The sequence below is a fragment of the Anabrus simplex genome, chromosome 1 (genome assembly GCF_040414725.1).
Source record: "Anabrus simplex isolate iqAnaSimp1 chromosome 1, ASM4041472v1, whole genome shotgun sequence".
Taxonomy (NCBI): domain Eukaryota; kingdom Metazoa; phylum Arthropoda; class Insecta; order Orthoptera; family Tettigoniidae; genus Anabrus; species Anabrus simplex.
In genome coordinates, this window is record NC_090265.1 from 960,573,836 (window position 1) to 960,600,856 (window position 27,021).

Below are 27,021 nucleotides of genomic sequence, written 5' to 3' on the forward strand. Positions count from 1 at the left end.
TCCCATGTTAGGCCCATATTGAAATGTACGAAAATACAAAATATGTTACAAGTGTTATTATTTTTTTAATATCCACATATTCAATACAAACAGACCTTTTTTAGAAATGAAATATTATTATAAAATGTTAAGGGACATGTTTCGCCCATATTAAGGGCATCATCAGCCTCAAACTCAAACCTGTATGGTGAAAAATCAGGACCCTGATTGCTCTTACAAGTTATAAAAAGAGGATATCAATGTAGGTGTCTGTCCAAACATAAAAATTATTAGACTGTCCTTGGCTAAAATCGCAGTATCAAGCTGCATGTCAAAAGTTCTCACGATTATACATTCGGAGCGTTGAGTCAATGCGCCCAAAAAACTTGTTGGGGGTAGAGCAATAAACAGCTCAATCTTTATAATGAAACAGAAATGTGCCTCCTTGAATACTCCTGTTAGAGGATAAGAAAAAGCAAAGCTGATAGACTGTTAAAGATGCCAATTTTTTTATGTTGTGATAAGACAACAACCCTCTTAGGTGACTGTTCAGCTGCCTATAGTCTATTTAACTCGCTGAAGGAGTGAAAGTCGAATGCATTACGATAAGATAACTGTCTTCCTTAAGTAGTTCTGGGAGCAAGGAAAAAAACATTCGGTTGTCTATAGACTTATTTATCTTGCTTAAAGGAGCAAAAGTCGAAGGTATATCGACGCTGATAGAGCTCTTTGGTGTGAAGTCTGTAACAAGAGGAGAGTGAATGCTTAGGAAAGGTATTTTTGAAGAGAATGTGGGTTTAAAAAAAGAAAAACATGGAAAATGTATAAAACACTTACCCTTTCGACCGGAAAAGATGTAAATCAGTTATGGAAAGGTTAGTTGAAGAAAAACATTATGTGTAGGTTCATTTATTTCTTTGACTGTTATGGTGTTAAAACAGTTGCTATGGTAGTGTTGAATGACTGACACTTGTGCTTCTAGTATTGTATCGATGTGAGATTGGCAGAGGAGGGTGCGGTGGATGGACGGGGTAGGCGGGGCGTCAAGTTTATGCGTTGTTGGTTGCGAGAGATTTGTATGGTCGGACAGGGAGGGAGTCGTGTTGGGTTGCGGGAGAATTGCGGGGGCGGACATGAAGGCAGTCAAGTTAGTTAAAGTAGTGGAGGTTCTAGAAGATGTTAATTGAAGATTTTTAAGAATGTAGTTATGTTTTAAATTTAATTTGCAGTAATTTGGGTAAACTTCCGTATAATGGATTCTTGACTTCAATCAAGTCATTGAGGTTTAGATTTTTGTTGTAGTATTGGTCCAAAAATATATATAGTTTCAAGTTCATTCATCAACTTTCCTTTGTCTACTCTTTCGACCTTTTAAGTGCTGAATTACCAATTGACTGTTTGGTACCTCAGTGCTGATTTTTTTTCATTCGTATGTAAAAATTTTTGTAGAAGCCTCAATTTTTAACTCATCAGTGGGGTGATTAGCTTAAAATGTTTATAAATGGTGGTTGTTTATAAATCTAAATGCATATGGAAAATCCTACACTTATGTTCAATATTATTTTGAGAGAAAACGAAATTACACTTATGTGCCCATGCGTGCATTATATTTATGCAAAGTAAAGATCCCAAAATAATATTATATCATAAAATCTGTAGGCAACTAATACATGTAACTTCTTAGAAGTATTTAAGTTGATATTTTAAAATGCTTTCCAAACCTGGAATGTGGTGATAGTTAAATGTTTTCTACTGGTTGTTTGTGATGCTGATTTATTCACATGTCACATAAGTAATCTTAAATGAAGAATCAACCAATGTAGCCTCTACACTTCTTCTCAACAACATTGACTCTAACATTAAATTCACCCTTGAATCAGAACACAACAAAACTCTTAATTTTCTAGACTTAACTATAACTAGACATCCTTCTTTAACTTACAAAATTTTCAGATAACCAACCCAAACAGCAACCACAATACGGCAAGATTCTTGACACCCTCAAGCACATAAACGTGCTACTTATAACAGCCTAATTTTTCGTGCCTTCAACACCCCTATGTCTAAAAAAGATTTAAATAACGAATTGAACACCATCCGTAATATTGCTAAATTTAATGGCTTTAACAACTCTTTCATAAAAGGTATCATCAACAAATTCAAACACCGTCCTAAAACTACGTTAAGAAAAAGGTAAAAACAAAACCAAAAACCACTGCATTTTCCACTTTCACTCAAGATGCTTATAAAGTAACTAATCTTCTTAAAAAACACAACATGAAAATTTCTTTTAGAACCAATAACAAAAATATTGATGTATTACACAACTCTAAATCACTAAATAAATCTAATGCTTTTTCTAAATCTGGACTATACAGATTCAAATGTAACAACTGCAGCTCCTCGTACATCGGACAAACTGGCCGCAACTTCAACATCAGATACTCCGAACATATCAACGCCATTAAATACAACATTCTCCGCTATAGGACAACACATACAAGACTCCAAACATAATTTCACCAATATTGAAAAGGACATAAAAATACTTTAAATCATTAACAAAGGCCCTCTCCTAAACACTACTGAAAATTGTTTTATTCACCTTGACCAATACTTCAACACTAATTTCAATTTAAATGAGATTTCTGAAAAACCCAATATCCTATTTGACTTCCTAATTCTTCTTCTCAAAAATTCTAAATTTGTAAATCCGAATTCAATTTTCCATGCCCTACAAAGTTCCTACCCACATTTTCTACTTCCAATAAACACCCTCCTAACCCACCCTAAATTACCCCTCCTTTATTTCCCTATCTTATCCTTTCCTATCATCTTTTAATTTCAAATCCTTTTAATCTTCTCTTATCTACCAATCCTCTTCCCTTATCAACTTATCCTATCTTTTCTTTTCACCTCTCGTTAAAAAAAAAAATACCAACCTACTTTCCGAATTGAACTGTATACTAATATAGTATATTGCAACCTGCATGTTGGGTCTTCACATTCAAATTTAAACTCATGCCTTGCACTGTGTCTGACTACTTCAGTTACGACCTGAATTTTTTTCTTCAAGAAATAGCGCATTGTGCATATACTTTTTTCATTTGTTTGTCTTTGACTACTTCAATTACGACCTGAATTTTTTCTTCAAGAAATAGCGCATTGTGCATATACCTTTTTCATTTGTTTCCGGTATTGCGCTTTTTACCATTTTTCTCTTCACAATTGTTTTTTATGTCAACTGTTCTAAAAAACAAATCTACAAGGTCCTGGTTACATATTTCAATTATATTGAATTGTATTATATGTGTATATATATTTACATTTTTGCGACCGAAACAAATACTAGATCATTAAGCTATTCATCAAGTTCCATCGGCGTTTGAAAACACTGCCTGACGAATATGTCGCGCTGATCTTCTGGAGCTGGCAATTTACTTCAGTTGAGCTACTCGTCTTTGGCTACTGCACGATTTTGGATCCTTGCGTGTGCTATGCTGCTGTTCAGAACATTGCACCTTGCTTCTTTTAAGTGACTCCTTCTACTTATGAATTTTACAGTGCCTATCCCCGTTATTTTATATTGCCTATTCAACTGTTTTTATGTGGACTTGATCTTTAATTTCTTTCTCACCTATGCATTGTTTTTTGCGTTTTATTCGGCTGATGAACCCGGATTGGGGTCTAAACCGGTACCGCTTCCGCTTTTAATTAAATAGGAATGTAACTCTACATTTCGTATTTATTTGTATTGAATCTGTTGAACTACCTTATTTATTATATCAGTTTAATTATCTGCACCAACTCGACTGGCACAAAAGTTTCTAAAAAATCAATGATTTTTGGGTTTTCATCAAACACTACTTGGCCATCAGAGCCTTTCACAGTTACCTGAAACTCTGGTGAAGAAAAGTAATCCATCCACCACGTAATTAGCGATAAAATAGCTTTTGTATTCGTGTTTTTCTTCTTTAGTTTAGAAGGAGGCTCTGTTTCTCTCTCACATACAATATTTTTGGCACTCCCCCTATCACTCTCACTTTCAAAATCGCTTAACAATTCCTTAAAATGATTATCTCCATCCCCTTCCGTTGTGGTTAATAACTGAAAGATTCTGTGATCCGAAATAACATCGCTGAAGGAGCAAATAAATTGTTGTCCCACCATGTTTGTTTACATCTCAGATGAACTCCACAGACGTCTACAAAAAGCTCTGTAAGTTAGTTAATCTCTGATCAGTTAGTTCTACATAAAGCCCAACAGATGGCAGAACATGTCAGAGATCAAATTCGCACTCGAAAGTGAACCAGGAAACTCAAAAAAAATAAAATTCTTGCTCACCGTCTATAGACGGGTGTAGCACTGGTGGACCGGCTGCGTCAGCCAGTCTATAGGCGGGCGTAGCACTCATCGGGTTAATGATTGTGAGCTCACTTTCTATCGTTGTGAAGTGATGTCCTGTTTCTTTCATTTGGGAGCTCATAGCTGAAAATTTATTGTGCTTAATGGCATTATAGTGTTCTAAGTACCTAGTTTGAAAACTCCGGCCTGTTTGACCAATATAAGAGACGTTGCATTGCGTGCAGGTGAGCCGGTATATGCCTGAGCCTGGGTAAATATTTTTGCTTGAATTGATGGTGTTGTGATCAAAAAATAATTTTTGGATAGTGTTTGTTGTCCTAAAAGCTATACTGGTATTTTTGTTTTTTATTGGGTTCAAGATCTGGTGAAAGTTTGGATTGTTGTAGGTAAAGGTAACGAATTTGGATTTTAGGGTTTGTCAGGGATGAGGTTTGTTGTTAATTTGAATTTGACCTTGTTTATTAAACGGTTAATCATTTCAGGTTTATATCCATTTATTTTTGCTAAATCCTTTGTATAATTTAGTTCTGTTTGAAGGTTCTTCGGTGTTCGAGGGATTTTTAAAGCCCTGAAAATTAAACTGTGAAAAGTGGCCTACTTATGGGAGTTAGGATGTGAAGAAGTATTTTTGATTGTTTTCTGTAAATTTGAAAATCGAAGTTGCCATTAATTACTGTGAGATCTAGGAAATTTAAGGATCCACTAACTTCATCTTGCTTGGTGAATTTAATGTTTGGTCTAGGTTGTTTAAATAATTTAAAATATTGGTACTATTATTGAGATCTTTGATTATTACAAATGTGGCATCTACATACTGAAGCCATAAGCTTTATTTTATTTATTATTTTATGATGTTCTAAAGAATCTAGATGTCGGCTAAGATGCCTGATAAGAGATCACCCATAGCTAGGCCATCTTGGTGGTAAATTTTACCATTAAAAGTGAAATAGTTGTTTTTTAGCACAAAATTTAGGATTTTTATGAAGTCTTCTAATTCAAGCTTGTGAGGTTGCTGTGTTTTGCGAGGTTGTCTTTGATAATATTTACTCTTTCCTTTGTTGGTACATTAGATTACACATTAGTAATATCAAAAGAGCACATAATGTGATTTCGTAGTAAGGTGAATTTTTTTTATATTTCGCAGAAGTCTATTGAATTTTTTTAAAGGGGATTTATTGTTAAACCTGTAATGCCTTTTTAGAAAATAGTGGATATATTTTGAGGTTTTATGTGTCGGACTATTTCTACAGTTGACGATTGGGCGTATGGGTGTGTTTGTCTTATGTAATTTAGGCAATGGTCTGGCTGTGGGGGTTTTAGGGTTCATAAGGATTAGTTTTTGCTGTTCTTGCTCACTGAGTAAAAATGTGGAATTCTTTAATAGGGTTTTTAAATTTCGCTGGATTCTTGTTGTGGGGTCTTGTAAGTCTCATTTGTGAAAATTTTTTCAGTTTTTTCAATGTAATCTTTCTTATCTATTAAAACATTAGGCCCTTCTTTATCGGCTTTAGTTACTATTATGTTATCTTTTTTTTTTACCTCTTTTAATTAATTTTGAATGATTGAGAAAAGTGTTTTTATTTAAGCCTTCATTTAGTGTTGGAAATTTCTTTTTTATCTCTTATCTAGTGTCATTTTGTAATTCCAGAGGGAGTTTTGAAATATACGTCTCGACTTCTGCTATGGTGGTGATAACATCGTTTTCTTTTTGTATACTAGGCCAATTATGTTTTAAACCTTTACCTAAAAGCTCCATTTCTTTTTCTGAGAAGTTTTTGTTCGTCAAGTTAACTACGGCGGGAGAGTTGTTGACAGAAGGAACCCTTGTCTTTAAGTGTATGGGTGCTTAAAGTTGATTTTCTTTTAAGTGAGCCAGTCTTTTATCTAGTGTGAACTGTTTTCTGCTTAGTATATAATTTAATTTATAATCAACATGTAACTGAAATAAATTCCATTCTATAGGGTTCACATATTGCGACACTGATAAGTATAGTTTGTACAGTTGTAAGTTTAAATTAAAAACATAACTACATTCTTAAAAATCTTCAATTATCATCTTCTAGAACCTCCACTACTTTAACTAACTTGACTCCCTTCATGTCCGCCCCCGCAATTCTCCCGCAACCCAACACAACTCCCTCCCTGTCCGACCATACAAATCTCTCGCAACCAACAACGCATAAACTTGACGCCCCGCCTACCCCGTCCATCCACCGCACCCTCCTCTGCCAATCTCACATCGATACAATACTAGAAGCACAAGTGTCAGTCATTCAACACTACCATAGCAACTGTTTTAACACCATAACAGTCAAAGAAATAAATGAACCTACACATAATGTTTTTCTTCAACTAACCTTTCCATAACTGATTTACATCTTTTCCGGTCGAAAGGGTAAGTGTTTTATACATTTTCCATGTTTTTCTTTTTTTAAACCCACATTCTCTTCAAAAATACCTTTCCTAAGCATTCACTCTCCTCTTGTTACAGACTTCGCACCAAAGAGCTCTATCAGCGTCGATATACCTTCGACTTCTGCTCCTTTAAGCAAGATAAATACATCTATAGACAACCGAATGTTTTTTTTCCTTGCTCCCACAACTACTTAAGGAAAACCGTTATCTTATCGTAACGCATTCGACTTTCACTCCTTCAGCGAGTTATAGACTATAGGCAGCTGAACAGTCACCTAAGAGGGCTGTTGTCTTATCACTACATATGAAATTGGCATCTTTAATAGTCTTATCAGCTTTGCCTTTTCTTATCCTGTAACAGGAGTATTTAAGGAGGCACATATCTGTTTCATTATAAAGATTGAGCTGTTTATTGCTCTACCCCCAACAAGTTTTTTGGGCGCAATGACTCAACGCTCCGCAAAGTATAATCGTGTGAACTTTTGACATGCAGCATGATACTGCGATTTTAGCCAAGGACATTCTAATAATTTTTATGTTTGTACAGACACCTACATTGATATCCTCTTTTTATAACTTGTAAGAGCAATCAGGATCCTGATTTTTTTCACCATACAGGTTAGAGTTTGAGGCTGATGATGCTCTTAATATGGGCGAAACATGTCCCTTAACATTTTATAATAATATTTAATTTCTAAAAAGATCTCTTTGTATTGAATATGTTGATATTAAAAAAATAACACTTGTAACATACTTTGTATTTGTTTCTGAAAGTCGCTTTTTTTGCCAATCGTGAACACAACTTTTCTCTGAAATGGTACTTTCTTCGTACAGCACAGTTTCCAACGTTCTCTGTATCTTCAATATCACTAAGGTTTTCTTTAACCATAAACGAGGAATAACGACCACTTGTCACCTCGTGGTTCACACTTCTAACGTGCTACTAATGTCACACAGATACTGGACAATGCTTTGAGGCGATGCAGTAACAACCTTATTTCAAATGGTCCACAACAAAGTTTTCCTTTGCTAATTAATAAAAGGTGTGTGAAGTATTAATGTATGTATGGTGGTTTAAAAAAAAGTTGTGAATAACTACAAAATTAAACAAGCAACTTTCTTCAGCTAATGCCAGTTGTTTCTAGGGCTGTTGTGTCCACCCAGGCTCATTTGGGGTTTTGCTAGGGGTTTAAGGCTAGATGGCATTCCTGACATGTGATTCTTCAGAAGAAAATATCTGCCCAGGATTGACTGGGATTCGAACCACAGCATTCTGGGTGGGAAGCCTGAAGCTAAGCCTCAGAGCTAATCATGCCCCCTACAAAATTAAGAATAAACGTGCATAAATATGAAACAGGCCAAATATATAGGTGTTCATAACCCATACCCAGTATAAATCTTATGTCTTGGTTATTGTCCAGTATGCGTTCAAATTTATTAATAGAGATGTTTCAGTGCAATATTCTGCTTAATACCGTATTTACATGAATAATACCCGCATATTTTTCTTAAAAATTGAGGCACGAAGTTGGGGTGCAGGTTTTATTTGCATCAATCTGGCATTTTTTTCATAATCAGCCTACCTAAAGTTAGGGTGCGGGGATTATTCACGTAAATACGGTATATGTAGAAACAAGTGCACATACTGTAGGTACAATAAAATGAAAGTGATAATACAAAAACAAAAAATTGTGGTGATGGATGTCAATTGAAGTTCCTGTTATTGTTACACTGGTTTGGTTATTGGAGGCATGACCTAAATAGTTACTTATAGTGGTAATTTCTTTTTCTATGAAGCAGTTTCTTTCATTTCTTGTTATGTGTTTCATTGCAGCTATGCCCAAGAAGATTCTCAATGCTAAGATTGCATGCTTGGACTTTTCTCTACAGAAAGCCAAGATGAAGTTGGGAGTTCAGGCAAGTATACAGTTACTTTTGTATTTAACCGTGCAGGTGGCCATGCAGCTGTGAGCTTGCATTTGGGAGATACAGTGTTCGAACACCACTGTCTGCAACTCTGATTTTCTGTGGTTTCCCATTTTCACGTCATTACATTAAGGCCAAAGATGGTTCCCTTTCCAATCCTTGCCCTTTCCTATCCCATTGTCGCCATAAGACCTATCTGTGTTGATGCAACATAAAGCACATTGTAAAGGAAAAGAAAACTTTTGTATTTTTTCATGATAACTTTATAGAGCTTGACTTGGTATTCAAATATATTCTTCCAATAATCTGAGAGGTCTTGATGTGAGAAAGATAGGAGTTGAAGAGAAAGCACATATATGTGAAGTCAGCAGAGTAAAAAGATGTGTAGTGTCCTTTCAATTAGACACTGAATTTAAAGAATATTGCATGGATTACATACAGTATCGTCTTGTTTTCCCTGCATCATGCGCTAATATTTAACTGTCAGCTTCATTATAGAAACAATATTTCTTTGGAAACAATTGGACAGTCAGAGGGGTACATTGCTTCTGTAGGTTAAGAAGTATGAACATAGGCCTAATTTTTAATTTTCATCTGCGTTAACAAATAACATCCTTACATGACCATGTTAATTTCTATTGAACTTGTATATAGTATACATGTTTGATGCACTGTCCTGATTATTACATGAATAGCCCAGATGGCTCAATAAAAAGAAACAAGGAACACAAGAAATAGAAACTTCTTAAAAGGTTAACTTCTTAAGAGACTCCAGTATAAGATTGCTATTCCAGAACTAGACTCAAAATAGTCATATCCAAGTGACATCAGTTAGTGAGAACGTGGAAGAACAACATTCTAATTTGTGTTCAGTTTTAGAACGATTTGCTTTTGAAAGTTTGGAAGTTACAAAGAAATGACAAAGGAAAAAGGGTTGGTAAACTTAATTTTGGACAAAAGAAATGCACATAAATTGTTTTTGTGAAATGGTAAATTAAGGGATAGGAGTATCACCATAAGAGAGCAACATCAAAAAGGGAAGTTCAGAAAAAACACAAAGAAATTTGGGGAAACTTTGTTTTCCAACAGGAGATAGATATAATTAGACGACAGCCACAGAGACCTAAACATTACCCAAGAAACTGAATAATCGTGTGAAGGAAGACATCAAAATTAATGCAATACCCCTAAAGGAGTGGTCTTTTTTTTACCAGTTTCTTTGGATGGGTTCTAATGTTGAGCCATGTATTTTATCAACATAATGCAACAAGTCTTCAATCAATCTATCGAGTGATGGAAAGATTTGTTATTTGTTTGTATATTGTAGCATGTAATTTACATATAGAGGCAATATGGAACATCCTTTTCGTGCTAAACGACACTTGTATCGTGAACTGCCATAATTCAGAACTTGATTGCGATCCTAGTTTTTACATTTTCGCGTTCGTATGAAAGGAAAACAGAATGAAGACAAACCGATATTGACAGTAAACTGAATGAAGTATTGTGAAGTAGTACCAGAAATATTTAATTCATACATAATTGACACCTTGATAATAACAGTAGTAGCTTATGCCATTCTATAAAGCAGACTTAAATAAATCCTAAGTTCCTTGTCCTTGGTTTTTTACAATGCTAAATTAATCATAATCATCAATGTCCGACTCCAGTCACCCGGGTGTGGTTTAACAAGCCTCCTCCACTCCTTTTTCTCCTTCCACTTTTCCTGCTCCATTACTTCTGCCACATCCAACCCAGCTTCTCTAATGTCCTTCCTAATCTGATCCATCCACCTTCTTCTCGGTCTTCCTACTGGTCTCTTTCCCTTAACTTCTCTTTCTAATTCCATTCTTGCTACCCGTTCCTTCCCCGTTCTCTTTACATGTCCGAACCAGCACATTCTTTGAGCTCGCATCCGGGAGATAATGGGTTCGAATCCCACTGTCAGCAATCTGAAGATGGTTTTCCGTGGTTTCCCATTTTCACACCAGGCAAACGTTGGGGCTGTACCTTAATTAAGGCCATGGCCACTTCCTTCCCATTCCTAGGCCTTTTCTGTCCCATCATCACCATAAGACCTATCTGTTGGTGCGACATAAAGCAAATAGAAAAAGAAAAACCTCTCTGTCCTGCTTTCTGTATGTTCTGTACTAACAGCTCTGTATTTAGCTCTTTTCTAATTTAAATGTTTTGGATTCTATCTCTTAACCCATTCCAGTCTGGGCCTTAATATCTCTAACAAACGTTCTGGACTGGGCCTTTTTAAGGATATTTAAAACATATCTCTGTATCTGTAGGAGATATTTGCATGATTCTCTTTTCTTTGTGCTTGTTTTGAGCATCTGGTTTTGGAAAGCGCTATTTGTATTATGTCAACTGTCACTTGAGATTTTAACATTGTTTATATATTATACCATGTTTTGCGAATGGAAAAAAAAGTCTGATGGATAACTAAGCAAGTACAGTTTTCTGAAATACTGTTATATTTACCCTATTTTGTTAATATAAAATGTGCATTGCAATTACAAAACAATAATGAGTACGATATAAAAATAATAATTTTTCAATAATAGTAATAATTACAATAATGAAATTGGAAGCTCTTATGACATTTTATTTTAATTCATGAATTTTGTCAAAAGTTACTCAAATGTAAAAAAAAAAAAAAAAAAAAAAAAAAATTCCATTTACCACAAAAGACTTCTGAGAAAGAGAAAATACAGTCTTCTAAACAGACAACTTTACTAGAACAATGGTACAATGCTTCCTTGTTGCCAATCTTCAGGTATCCTTTTACCCTTCCATATGGCATTGAGGGCTCAGTATAGCCACTGTAGTCCACTTCGTCCTGCTGCCTTAATCATATCAACATTGAATTAGACTTTTGCCATTTGCTTTACCTTTGGTCATTGCTTTCACTGCCCTTTCAAGTTCCAACCATGTTACCGGGTTCTCTTCTTTTTCTCCATCTATTATTTCTATTATCTCATTCTTCCTCTGAGCAGTCATCCTCAAAGTTTTTCAAAATACTTTGCCTTCACCTTCTGAAGACCCTTTTCGTCATGAACTTTATTTTGTCATGATTTATTCTTTATGAATTTTTTGGTCTGTATAATAGTTTCTGATTTCATCGACTATCTTGCTCAATTTTGTTCGTAAACTCTTCCCAACATTTCTCCTTTTCTTCCTTGAAGCTCCTCTGTACTTGTAGTTTCAATCTTTTGTATTCCACATGTAACCTTTGTATCTTATTTCATCCCTCTGATACATTTTTTGCTTTTCCTTATCCATTTCTTACTTCACCTTATTCCTTTCTTTTATTTTGTCTGTCCACTGCAGTGTCTTCTTTCCCTTAACCTTTGCTTTTGTTTTCCTGCATACCTCAATTGCTGCTTCCTCAAATGTCTTTTCTTAAATTGTCCCACTCTTCTTCTCCACTTCGTATTTTGTGTTAGGCAACTTCCTTTTTATACAAACTTGGAATGCCATTCATTTATCCTCCTCCTCCAATTCCCTAATCCTGATCTTTGGTTTATTTTTCAGTACAATTTTAGGGATTTTTGCTTGTTTTAATTCCATAATTAATAATTTACGATCATCTTCCATACTTTCACTGGGGATTATCTTCGTATTCATGACGTGTCTTGTAATATATATGTAGATTCCCATAGGAAACCTGAAATATTCTTCCCGAATGAGTAAATTTATAATACCAATATTGTTTGTCCGTTATTGGACATAAATTTTTCAGCTAACTCATACCCAGTTGCCAGCGTTTTGCCGCAGTGTGCTAAGTTGGGCTCATCAGTTGGTAAATAGCTCATCTACAAAGACGCATGGCTAGTGCATAATGTGGAGGCCGCTGCGTAGGCTACTTGTAGCCACGGCAGTGCCAATGCACTATGAGAGACATTCTCATTAATGCCTGTTTGGCCATCAGATGATACAGTTAATAAATTCCCTCATTCGGGACAAATATTTCAAGATCACTATTGGAATCAACATCTGTATCACATACCACTTAGTTGAGAAGCTGGTCGTCTTTCTCCCAAGTCTTCCTAGCCCAAACTTTCCAACATTTTTGTAACGCTACTCTTTGGTCGGAAATCGCCCAGAACAAATCGAGCTGCTTGTCTTTGGATTTTTTCCAGTTCATGAATCAAGTAATCCTGGTGAGGGTCCCATACACTGGAACCATACTCTAGTTGAGATGGTAGCAAAGACTTGTATGCCCTCTCCTTTACATCCTTATTACAACCCCAAAACACCCTCATAAGCATGCACAGAGATCTGTACCCTTTATTTACAATCACATTTATGTGATTTCCCCAGTGAAGATATATTAACGCCTAGATACTTACAATGATTCCCAAAAGGAACTTCCACCCCATCAGCGAAGTAATTAAAACAGAGCGGATTTTTCTTATTGGTGAAACTCGCTACCTGACTTTTAACCCTGTTTATTATCATACCATTGCCTGCTGTCCATCTCACAACATTATTGAGGTCATTTTGCAGTTGCTCACAATCTTGTAACTTATTTATTACTGTATACAGAATAACATCATCCACAAAAAGCCTCATCTCTGAGTCCTCTTTTTTACTTATATCATTTATATACAGTATAACGTCATTAATTCGAAGTCATTGGGACTTGAACAATCGGGAACAATCGGAATTTGAATGACGTGATTTCGAATTAACTGCCAGTTTGTAATTCAGGAGTGCCAATCAATGCCGCGTTACAAAATACTCTAAGGCCCTTTACTGCATACAGTTAATCTTGATTCACAGTTTAAACCTTTCAAATGCCATGGAATAATCTATTTCCAAAATGCATCCAAGAAGGTGTAGTTACAATGTTCAAATAATGTACAGTAGAAGTCCGCTATAGCGAGTACGGCATATAACGAGAACCCCGTTATAACAAAAACTTTTGTTCATCCCTTCAAGATTCCTATATTAAACTGTGTATTATCCTTCGGTTATAGAGAGAACCCTATCACTGGCGGATCCGTTATTACGAGCGATTATGCACGCTCAATTTTTTCCGTTGCCGATATTTATGCACCCAGTCTTTGTACTGTATGCCATCAATCATCTTTGGTACCGTATCGTTTTCTCGCTATGCCCACCAGCGAGCTCTCTCATCGACATTCGAAGGCAATGTCGGAGTCGATTAGTAATACCCGTTGCACCATTCCCGCGTCCAGGTGAGGATACATGAGATCCAGATTAGCTCTTGATATAAATGATTCTATCTGATTAATGTTTCCGGGCTATGAGTTCCGCTTGAGAAAGTACGCCGATGGGCTATGGTAAATCTCAACCTACGCAGAAGGACGTCTCCTACACGCTATCAGTCGGATACCATACTTGCATGTCGCCAAATTAATCGCAAATATATGAGGTCAATGCAGTATTTCAACTGATTCACATGTGTCGCCAACGAAATCGCAAGTAAAATAAGTTATTATAGTCTTACATCTAGTTCTTATACTAAGTAGGCATTAAAAGAATTATGAAGTTTCACTATTCAACATTTATTGACTATTCAGTCCAAATACTAAGGAAATGTTACCTAACATCTCATTGAAAATGTCTCGCACAACGTAGGTAGCTTCGTAATGTTGTAAGAATTTCAATCAGTTACTGTTAAGTTGGGATAAAATAAAAAAAATAAGTTTGGAAAACTTGTAATAAGTAGCTGAAATATAGGCCATAATCATCGATTCATTAATACCTTGGCCTGTTGAAAATCTAAGTGATATATAAATAATCTTACAAGAATTAATTGAAAAATTAAAAATATTAAGTAAAACATACTAAATAGCGTAAGTATTGGATGCATCTAATTGGTTAAAAATGAAAGGAAAATTACATTCATTAATATATACATCATTCCAGATTATAGTCTTTTAACAGAATGTAGAACGCAGTGTAAATTGCCAAATAAATAATTCATTAAGATTTGGAATCTCTTCTCTCTGAGCTGAATTGCTCCTCAAAGTCATTTAAAGTTCTGTCATTCAACCTTTAACTCAAATATGACTGGTGAAACGAATGTCACTTTGGGCTAAACCTAATATCTGTGTCCATACACAGTAGAAAAACATATGGGAAAGCAATGTCTGTTTTCTAAGGACTTCAGTTAAATAATATGCTTGAATTTTCCCTTTTATCATGTTTCATAGAATCCGATCTCCATATAAGCAAACTCAGGTCCGCTCTAAGTCGTGATTGATTTCAAAATAATACTATCATATGGCTTATGTGGTTAATTCACATAATTATTACCTTAATCCAGGTTAAAATCTAATTTAAGTGCATATCTGGCTGAATGTAGCATTGTCAAGTGTATTTCATTGAATTTCTAACAAATTATACCACAAGTGGAAAAACTGGCATGTTAGAAGACTCTACCTTCATCTAAAAATCCCTATATGAATGACTAAGTCACCAGTGATGTGTCAACATGCTCACATAAAATCAGAAATTAGGTTATCATGTGTGAGAGTACTTGAAAATGGTCATAAATAACTCAGTGAAGGCGTAAATATTATCATTACTAGCCTCCTGGCTCATTTGATGATCCTAAATACTCAAAACAACACTGTATTGATGGCATTGAGATCGTATCCTAACCTACTTTGAGTGTATCTGTTAATAAAAACAGTAATTGAAAGCAGTACGTTTCAATATATATCTTAGAATGCATAATTTGCACATAACATCATCTCACAGAAGACAACTATGACCAACCTCTAAATAAAAATAAATATCACCATCACAACTTAACATCTGCTTATATTATTATTCTTATTCACCATTTACCATTCCAAATATCACATAATATCCATATCAATGCATTACAAGCACCCCATCTTATTAAATACGGTGCATATGTGCCATAACCTTCACATATAATATTATTCTTACCGTCATAGTGTCAAAGAAAAGTGTATCTTAATACTAAGCTGTACTACTACATTTCGTCGCAGACATTCCCTAAATACGATCTCTTAACTTGCTATTCCGATAAAGCCATCACACATGTATATTGACACTCATATTACACTTTAACACTCCACTGATAATGATTAAAAATATCTATTACCTTCTCTCACACCACATTGATAATGTTGCGAACGGCTTTCACTGGTATATTACGCCTACATGTGGAATTGACAGTAACATCAGATGAATACCTACATCCATGTAATCTCACTTCGATATATTTATACGCACGCACAATGTCAGAAAACATATCAACACACAGCCAAAAATAAAGGTTTCTACTTACGAAAAACGACTCATAGGGGACTTAACTTTGCTTATTGGACCCTGTTTGCCATCTCTCTTCTGGTCATCGGAAATGGTAGGCCTCGCTCCATGGTTCTGCTTCAGGTAATTGGGACCATCTCGTCTCCTCAGCTGACTTTCAATCCTCCTGGGTCATCATTGTCGTAAAGCGCCACCATAGTCGGAGTAGTTTTTGCCTTGGTCTTTTACAACATCATAGTGGTCTCTCGTACGTTTGGAACAGAATAAAACAATGTATTAGTTAGTGTCGTCATCTTGCAATTAATCTTCGTTTTGTAATGCCTATGATATCAGAATAAAATGTGCTCTGGGACGATTAGTCTCAATATAGTAGTTCTAATTATGCTGTTATTGGTAAAAACTCTCTCGCTTGCAGAGCGAATGTGATTTCTCCGTGTTTATTAGAAATGCACTTGACAGCTGGTTGGACTCTGCTGTCTACGATGTGCAGTATCAGACAAATATAAGGCTTCTAAGTCCAGCCGTGACGTATTGCTGTACCAGACTTGCTAACTCCTTTTGCTGGTCTTTAAATTTCGCGCAGTTATTTGATCCTTAAAGTTGACGTTGAGCGGGCTGCCGCGGATTTTATCCTCCATCAATATTTGATCTTTAAATCTGATAAGCTGATTTCCTTCTTTGCTCGACTCTGTCTTGCTTGCGGTAGTGCAGAATGATGAAGACTGTTCTAATGGAAGTCTCTCTTTTTTTCTTAATTGGTTTTAAATAATCTGCTTCTGTCATTCTTTTTTCACAGCCTTCTAAGTATGGTTCTTTCGGTGACTACCTGTTGAAAAGATTATCATTTCGGTTCGTACCGATGTTAGTTGCTTTCACATCGACATTTTAATGGCTTGAACTCCATTTTTGTTCCTACTGATGCAAATATAAAACGGTATGGCTTGAACTCCATTTTTGTTCCTACTGATGCAAATATAGAACGGTGAAATGGCACACCGTCGACTGCTCTTCCGCGAGGAAAATGAAAGAGAACATATTTTCGTAATAAATGCGTAAATAGCGTGTCCGATAGCCGTTATTAACTCGTTAAAGATAAACGCTGATTAAATGATAGCTTAATTTTAATGCTAAATACTGCAATTAAGTAAGAATGAGATAGGTCAACACCTCAAGATATGGCAGAGTGTGTCAATGATTATGAGGGTCGTTTATATTTTCTCACGTCCGTTAAATTACGGAAAGGCTATTATCATGTAAAGTTATAGCGAGAAGGTTATAATTTCTCTACTTCCGCTTTAAGTATGTTTTCATCATACATATAGTACAGATAAGTTAGGATATGTGACACTATTTGAATAACAAAACTGAAACATTTGCCACAAAATGCGATCGATCATCTTCGGTACAATATAGTTTTCGCGCCTTGTGTATTTCCGAGCTCTCTCATCAACATTCGAAGGTGATATTGGAGTCGATTAGTAATACCCGTTGACTGCTGTTCTCAAAAGAAAATTCGAAATGAAAGCGGATAAGACGTTTTCGTAATAAATGCGTAAATAACGTGGCTGATAGCAGTTGTTAACTCGTTAAAAAAAGGCTGAAGTAAACGATCTCTTAATTTTAATGGTATACCGTGTACTGAAATTAAGTAAGAAAGTGATACACCTCAAGATATGGCAGTGTACTATCACTGATTTCAGAGGATCGTTTGTTTTCTCGCGTCTGGTTAAGTTTTGGAAAGCTATTCCCATTTCAATTTTTTGCCAGGAGGTTATAATTTCTCTACATGCGTTTCAAATAGGTTTTCATGATACATATACGGTTAGGTTAGGTGATGCCGTTTGAAAAAGAAAACTGAAATGTTTGCCACAGAAGCCTCTGGAGTGATCTGTATTTCTTCGAATCCAAGACGACTTTTTTTCTCAGAATCTCGTGTGAAAAATCAAGGGTCGTTTTGCATTTGTGGCCTGATAGTAATGAACACCACTGGAAACTACCGCAGTAACCACCCTGTTTCTTTTCAGCCCTGCGCACACACTGAACTCATTGACAAAAAACGATCGCCTCTTTATCATAGGCATACATTGCTAGCCACGGCGACCGGTCGTACAGTGCCTATGTGTAACGTCACTGGATTTCGGAAAATGGTGATGAGAGAATGACATTCTATTATACTCTAAAAAAACGTTTTTCAAATCTGCAGAATGCCATCAAAACATGAGCATTCGAATTCTTAGAAATCCACGGCTATTAGTAGCAGAGTTATAACCCATCTACTGTACCTGACGCTTAGTAAAATAAAGTTTTATAGACAGGAGGAATACTTTCGTGATGGATCGTCATATTGTAAAGATACGTGGAACAGGTATTGCCGGAAAATTTTCAACGGGTTCTCCTCGATGTTATGATGCCAATTTTAAGTTAATGGCTATTAAACACTTGGAAATGTATAATAATTGGGCAGCCGTAAGAGCCAGCCTCGTGGTGTAGGGGTAGCTTGCCTGCCTCTTACCCGAAGGCCCCGGGTTTGATTCCCGGCCAGGTCAGGGATTTTTACCTGGACCCGAGGGCTGGTTTGAGCTCCACTCAGCCTACGTGATTAGAATTGAGGAGCTATCTGATGGTGAGATGGTGGCCCCGGTCTAGAAAGCCAAGAATAACGGCCGAGAGGATTCGTCGTGCTGACCATACAACACCTCGTAATCTGCAGGTCTTCGGGCTGAGCAGCGGTTGCTTGGTAGGCCAAGGCTCTTCAAGGGCTGTAGTGCCATGGGGTTTGGTTGGGTTTGGTTTGCAGCCGCAAGAAATACGGCATAGGCCTAATTAAAGCCCATATTTGGCGTTACCGTGAAGGCATAGAAGCTTAAAAATGCATACTGCACAAAAAATGCATTCAGTGGCCCGCAACAAGGATGCTTTAAAGAGGTTGAAGATGAAATTTTGAGGTATGTGCACAAAAATGCATGGGCAGAATTGCCATACCGCGGCGCAATAAACTAGTTCGTTGACTTTCAAAGTACGCGATTAAGACCTATACATCGCTAGCCGCTGAAGTTGGCCAAATCTGGCAAGCAAGATGTGCGTGTAGCAGCAGCCAATTATATCTGACGAGTGAAAGTAACAGTTTTATAGTAAGAATATTTTCCTGGTGGATCGTCATATCTATCAATCAATCAATCAATACTGATCTGCATTTAGGGCAGTCGCCCAGGAGGCAGATTCCCTATCTGTTGCTTTCCTAGCCTTTTCCGAAATGATTTCAAAGAAATTGGAAATTTATTGAACATCTCCCTTGGTAAGTTATTCCAATCCCTAACTCCCCTTCCTATAAATGAATATTTGCCCCAGTTTGTCCTCTTGAATTCCAACTTTATCTTCATATCGTGATCTTTCCTACTTTTATAAACGCCATTGTAGAGACGCGTGGAATGTGTATTGCTGGCAAATTTTCAACGAGTTCTCTTCGATGTTATGATGCCAATTTTAAGTTAATGGTTATTAAACCCGCTGAAATAAAGCATAATTGTACAACCGCAAAAAATACAACATAACTAAAGCCATTGTTCGGCGTCTACAGTCTAAAAATGCATACTGTGTAAGAAAAGACATTCATATGATTTATTTTATAAAGCACTTTTTAAGCCTGATTAAAATATTTTTGAAGGAAAAAGTGTGAGTCGTCTTGGATTCGAAGAAATACGGTAATATATTTTTCAGAATGAAATTACACACACTTTCACGTAGTATCGGATTTCGAAAAACAACAAATAAGTAAGCCGCAGTGTGGATATTATTCGTGAAAACTCAATTTTTGAACAAACTGATTGCCATTTCATACTGAATTTAATTTGTATGGGGTTTTCCTTACTTTTACACAAATAATCGGATATAACGACAATCCGCTATAGCGAGTAAATTTTTCGCCGTTATGAATTATTGCTATAATGGACATCTACTGTACTTGGATAAATGTATAACAAATATAACCTCGCGCAACGAAAGAAAAAAGTCACACGATTCAAAGACGAGGATAAATTATGCTGGCTCCCCTGTGCAGATGCATTATTTTTTGGATTACTCTACTGTTTGAATTTTTAGATGCCTTATACTTGCACAGAAAGTGCCCGACGCCCTTAAAACATTGTGGCTTGTTGAACTTTCCTATGATGAGGGGGGGAATTCTTTTGCTTCCGTGTGCATTGCAGCGCAGTAAAATTACCTCCCACCCTTGTGCGATTTCCCGGCTGGCACTTTCTCCTTTAAAACGATAAGACTGCTTGGGCTCAGCATGAAAAGCAAGCAATGCAGTTTCATAGACAATGACAATATTGTTCGGTGCCTACGAATTGTTTGTATGAGCCAAGCTTTTTCATCAACTGTCGGCATCGCCAGTGTTCGCGGATTCTGTTTCTCCGCACACTGTATGCTGCGTGATATTACGGCATTCCTTAAAACATTGAAAGAAAGAATTCCAGTTTCACTCTAATTTCACAATTATGAAGAACACTGTATACACACCGAAGTGTGTGAAAGTGCCGAAAGCTTCCTCTCCGTGTTCCGGAAGATGTGTTCTGTCATGATGTGGAGAGATTTTGAATTTAAATTACTCTGTAGCATACTATTGTTTTAAAATGTAGAGGCAGTTTTGAATTAAAATTTGAATTACTTCAAATTACAAATTCCGTATTTTGAATTAAACAATTTAAATAACATGCAAAACCGTATCTCGTGTTTCCGGGAATGAGAGCTTCTTCGAATTAGGCGGGATTTTGAATGAACTGATTTTGAATTATCAAGGTTCTACTGTATATAAGAAAACATAAAGGTCCAATAATACTGCCTTGAGGAAATCCCCTCTTACTTATTACAGGGTCAGATAAAGCCTCGCCTACTCTAATTCTCTGAGATCTGTTATCTAGTAATATAGCAACCCATTCAGTCACTCTTTTGACTAGTCCATTTGCACTCATTTTGCCAGTAGTCTCCCATGATCCACACTATCAAATGCTTTAGACTGGTCAATCGCGATATAGTCCATTTGACCTCCTGAATCTAATATATCTGCTATATCTTGCTGGAATCCTACAAGTTGAGCTTCAGTGTAATAACCTTTCCTAAACTCTAACTGCCTTCTATCAAACCAGTTATTAATATCGCAAATATGTCTAATATAATCAGAAAGAATGCCTTCCCAAGGCTTACATGCAACACATGTCAAAGTTACTGGCCTGTAATTTTCAGCTTTTTGTCTATCACCCTTTCCTTTATACACAGGGGCTACTACAGCAACTCCCCATTCATTTGCTACAGCTCCTTCATGCAAACAATATTCAAGTAAGTACTGCAGATGTGGTACTATATCCCATCCCATTGTCTTTAGTATATCCCCAGAAATCTTATCAATTCCAGCTGATTTCCTAGTTTTCAACATTTGTATATTATTGTAAATGTCATTGTTGACATATGTAAATTTTAATACTTCTTTAGCATTGGTCACCTCCTCTATCTGGTCATTATCCTTGTATCCAACAATCTTTACATACTGCTGACTGAATACTTCTGCCTTTTGAAGATCCTCACATACATACTCCGCCTTGTTCATTAATGGTTCCTGGAATGTCCTTCTTGGAACCTGTTTCTGCCTTAAAGTACCTGTACATACCGTTCCATTTTTCACTAAAATTTTGATGACTACCATTTATGCTCTCCATGTTATCCTTAACTGGTTTCTTTGCTAGATTCATTTTCCTAGTAAGTTCCTTCACTTTTTCCTTACTTCCACTGCCGTTTCTAAACGTATTTCTTTCCAGTCTGCTCCTCCTTAGTCTCTTTATTTCTCTATTATAAGGTGGGTCTTTACCATTCCTTTTTACTTTTAAAAGTACAAACCTATTTTCACATTCCTAGCAATTGCTTTAAACCCATCCCAGAGTCTGTTTACATTTTTATTTACCATTTTCCACTGATTATAGTTACTTCTTAGAAACTAACCCATGCCTGCTTTATCAGCCATATGGTACTGCGTAATACTCCTACTTTTACAAACTTCCTGCCACATTTATTTTTAACTACGACAAAAACAGCTGCATGATCATTAATACCATCTATTACTTTGGTTTCTCTATAGAGCTCATCTGGATATTTTTCCCTATAGTTTGTTCCATCACTTTCTGAATCAGCTGTCCTTCCCATATTAGCTCATTTGCCCTTTGTCGTCATGCTTCCTGCTGTTCACATTACCTTCCCAATTGACATTTGGTAAATTCAGATCTCCCACCACAATCACATTCCTTTTCATTTCGTTTCCCATATACCTGATTTGCTTATCAAATCATTCTGAATCAGCATCAGCGCTATCCTTTCCTGGTCTGTACTCTCCAAAGACATCTTGTTGCCTGTTGCTGCTATAGCAACTCTCCATTCATTTGGTATTTCTCCATTTGGTATAGCTCCATAGTCTCATTTAAATCCCCAGTCACCCTCCATTCAGTATCCCTCCTACACAGTATTCCACTGATAACAATCTTTGCTCCCTTAAACCTCACCCGTGTTGCATTGAGAAGACGTGCTAGATAAATGCACTGATGGATAAATATGTGATACACACGAAAAGCATTACTAGCAATTCCAAGCTCTTATTTAGAAGAAATAGGCTATAAGAAAATTCCTTGCCCACACACGAAAAGCAGTACTAGCAATTCCAAGCTCTTATTTAGAAGAAATAGGCTATAAGAAAATTCCTTGCCGGGCTGAGTGCCTCAGACGGTTAAGGCGCTGGCCTTCTGACCCCAACTTGGCAGGTTCGATCCTGGCTCAGTCCGGAGGTATTTGAAGGTACTCAAATACGTCAGCCTCGTGTCGGTAGATTTACTGGCGCGTAAAAGAACTCCTGCGGGACTAAATTCCGGCACCTCGGCGTCTCCGAAAACCGTAAGAGTAGTTAGTGGGACGTAAAACAAATATTATTATTATTATTATTATTATTATTATTATTATTATTATTATTATTATTATTATTATTATTAGAAAATTCCTTAACATAAAGATGTGAGACGTGAAGAAATAAACTTGATCCGAGGGATCATAGTACATGTTTAGGATTTCTAGTGATCGTAACAAGTTTGATAATAATACAAGTACACATAAAAATGTGAAATATTACGGGAAATCTTATACAAGATTCAAAGCTAGTACGACCTGTGGTATAAAGTGTCAGGATGGGAGAAATAGGATACAAAAAGAACACAACGAGAAGTGTAAGTCAAATGTATAGAGGTTATGGTAGACGGCTATCCAGTTCCATAATTGCAATTTTACATGAATAAAGATAAGTATCTTGATTGTCTACAAAATGTAGACCACTCCCCTAACTCCTGCCAAGATGCCCGTTGAAAAGACTAATAGACTTAGAATTGAAATAAAAGGTTCTCCATATTTCTCTCCTCAAGGTAGCAGCGAGGTGATGGGCAGAGAAGTATCTCATGCCTCAATGAGGTCTTGTGCTTATTGCAATCTCGATTCCACCTGCCGAATTAGGCAGGGTGGCGAGAATATATAGACAGAGAGATCATTCTAGAAAGTGTATTGTGACAATCAGCTGAGCTGATGACATATGACATCAGCGCAGGAAGCAGGTGACCATCAAATATGGCGACCAGACGAATATCAGCGGGAGGGAGTGGAGGATTAAACGTGGAAAGATATGCAGAGCAGAGGTGAAGTGGTAAGTTCACCAAAACTGTAATATCAGTATATATAGCACACAAAGTAAGATGGCACAGAACCTCTGACATAGAGGATGGGCTTGCTGGGGTGGAGGGTGGGTGTGGTTTATTTCAAAGACCTTCCACTCGCTTTGTTGCTGGGTGGTGAACCAGTGGGTATGGCGACTATAAAAAAGATGTTCCACTGTAAGTCCTGTGATTTTTGTTTTTATGTTGATGTGGTCCAACTTCTGTTTAGTTATTTTTCATAATTATTATTTTTCAACAGGTTCTTGTTACGGATCCTGAAAAACTGGATGCCATTAGACAGCGGGAATCTGATATAACAAAAGAAAGAATTCAGAAGATCTTGGCAGTTGGAACAAATGTGATACTATGCACAGGTGGAATTGATGACTTATGTTTGAAGGTAACGTTTTTATTTATTGTTTTTGACCTCTCTCTTCTTGAATTCAATGAATTCTTTAAGAACTTCTGAAACTGTCACACTAAATGCATAATTTTACAATAGTTTTTAGATTTCACATTATTTACTTCAAGGCCAGGCTGAATAGCTCAGATGGTGGAATGCTGGCCTTGTGAGCTAAAGTTAATGGGTTCAAGCCTGGTTCAGTCTGGTGGTATTGGAAGTTGCTATGATGTGTCATCCTGATGTTGGTGGATTTCCCAGTATGTAAAAGATCATAGTTTTACAGCTCCAATTTTGTGGGTGTGGTGTACAAGTGCTTGCCTCTTCTTCCTGTCAAAGTATAGCTTCTGTTCCTCTATGTCCTCCCACTTGACATTCCTCTTGCAGACCTCAGATTTCACTTTTGTTTGTCCCTTGATTCCTCGGCCTCTCTTCTGCGCCTTTCCCGTTCACTTCTATATCAAAGTAATTTCTTGCTGTTCTTGTTCTGTCCATCCTCATACCACGTCCAAACCATTGTACCTGCGTCTTCCTAAAAGCTCGGAAACAGGTATTTTGGTGCCAATCTCCTTCCTCTTTGCTTTATTTTCTAATCTTGTCTTTCCTGGTCTTTTGATTCATTGTTCTGATGAATTTCAGTTCTGTTGACTGGATTATAAGCCTCGTTATGTACGGGAACTTGTTTCGAGTCCTTAAGTGAGAATTGGAATAAAGTAGGTATGTAACGTGGTCAGTTCTGCTTTCTGGGTATTTTATCATCCCACAGTAATTTCTCAATTGAAAATAAAATTGAGCTTTCAGAGTCCTATAATTTCTTATCTCTTGATACGATACCTCCAAGATATTTGAAGTTAGAAACAGAATCTAACAAGTTTTTTTTGAAATGTGTGTGTGTGAGTCATCAGTCCATGGACTGGTTTGATACAGCTCTTCATGCCTCCCTATCCTGTGCCAACCTTTTCATTTCTACATAACTCCTACATCTGCTCTAATCTGCTCGTCATATTTGTATCTTGGTCTACCCCTATCATTCTTACCATTTACACTTCCCCTGAAAACCAACTGTACCAGTCCTGGGTGTCTTAAGATATGCCCTATCATTCTATCTCTTCTTCTGGTCAAATATAGCCAAATTGATCTCCTCTCACCAATTCGATTAAGTATCTCTTCATTTGTGATTCTATGTACCCATCTCACCTTCAGCATTCTTCTGTAATACCACATTTCAAAAGCTTCTATTCACTTTCTTTCTGAGCTAGTAATCGTCCATATTTCACTTCCATACAATGCCACGCTCCAGATGAAGTTCTTCAAAAACATCTTTAATTCCTATATCAATGTTCGAGGTGAACAAATTTCTCTGTTCTGTAAAGGACCTATTGTAACCGTTAAATTTGGCCATTGCCCAAATAGTGTTAAGTTCGTTGTTCAAATCTTTCCTTGACGTGGGTATTTTGAAGAGTGTCTGTTGTCTAATTGCATTTTTGTCTTAATACCTGGTGTGGAAATGTTTTGTTTGGCCATTACATGTGACATTTTTGTATTCCTGATTCGGAAAACTGGTCTTTTATATTTAGATTTTATTTACTAATTTGTTTTTGTATAATGTGTCGTTTTGTTTGAATTCGTACGTGTTTTTATTCACGAAATTAAGAACTACATATGTATAGTTATTGCGTGGGGGTTTGTTTAGTCTTTTTCATTTTCTTAACCTTTTTCACTCTGGCATTGTGAGAGTGGAAGTGCAGACTTGAGTTCAAAAATCTTGAGCAGCTGGCCCTATCTGCTGATCAGAAATACTTCCCTCTCACGGCTTTTTCATTCAAATTTGTTCACATTAAGACACTACGTGTTGAAAATATGGTCAAATATAATTCCATTGTTGAGTTGTCAGTCCACATACTGAAAATATGGTTTCCGATTGAAAAAATTAAATAGAATTCTGGAAACTCAGTCGTGAAAAATTACCGGTGTCTCGCCCTAGTGCCGCATGGGCTTATCGTTTGGATACCGCACCTTCCCAACACACTGGCTGGCTAGCATGCAGGTAGCTACATCACTGTAGGCTATCCTGTGATAAGCACAATGCAGTCCCGACGTACTAGGGAAGAATTTAGTCTCCACTTGCTATATACGTAGGTGGTTTGAAAAGTTCTCGGAATGTACTACAATTAAGTATCTTACCTCTGTTGAACTGCTTTCATTTTTCAACATAGTCTCCCTGTAGACTAATGCATTTGGTCCAGCGATGTTCCAATGCCTTGATCCCATCTCGAAAATGAGATTCCTCCAGGCCTGCAAAATACCTCTCCAATTAGACTGTCAGTTCTTCCCTTGTAGAAAATCTCCATCCACCGAGGAAAATTTTCACCTTGGGGAATAGATGAAAGTCTGGTGGTGCCAAATCAGGTGAATAAGGTGGATGTGGCAACAATTCCTACCTCAGTTCATGAAGTTTTGCCATGGCAACAACACTTGTGTGCAGCAGAGCGTTGTCCTGATGAAAGATGACCTTTTTCCTTGCCAAACCAGGCCTTGTTTCACGTATCTTTACCTGTAGTTGGTCTAGGAGGTTTGCATAGTATTGCCCCGTAATTGTTTGGCCAGTAGGAAGATAATCTATCAGCAGAATGCCTTTTGCATCCCAGAAAACTGATGCCATGACCTTTCCGGCCAAACGCACTGCCTTTGCTTTCTTTGGTGGTGGTGAATCAGCATGTTTCCACTGCTTTGACTGCTGTTTTGTCTCTAGGGTATAGTAGTTGACCCAAGTTTCATTTGTAGTCACAAACCGGCACAATAAATCTTGTTGGTTGCACTGAAAACGGTCAGACTTTGTTCGGACATTTCCAATCTGGTGCGTTTATTGTCCAATGTCAAGAGCCGCGGCACCCATCTTGCGGATAATATTTCCATACC

The 27,021-nt window shown here is 36.8% G+C and overlaps 1 protein-coding gene across 1 annotated transcript in view; it reads left to right on the forward strand.

Annotated features, from left to right (window-relative positions):
• Positions 1–27,021, forward strand: part of CCT1 (chaperonin containing TCP1 subunit 1) — a 249,867-nt gene that overhangs the window by 95,873 nt on the left and 126,973 nt on the right. Inside the window, exons 7-8 of the mRNA XM_068225314.1 lie at positions 8,594–8,676; positions 23,962–24,102. Of these exons, the coding sequence (XP_068081415.1) occupies positions 8,594–8,676; positions 23,962–24,102 (224 nt within the window). The remainder of the gene's footprint in view (positions 1–8,593; positions 8,677–23,961; positions 24,103–27,021) is intronic.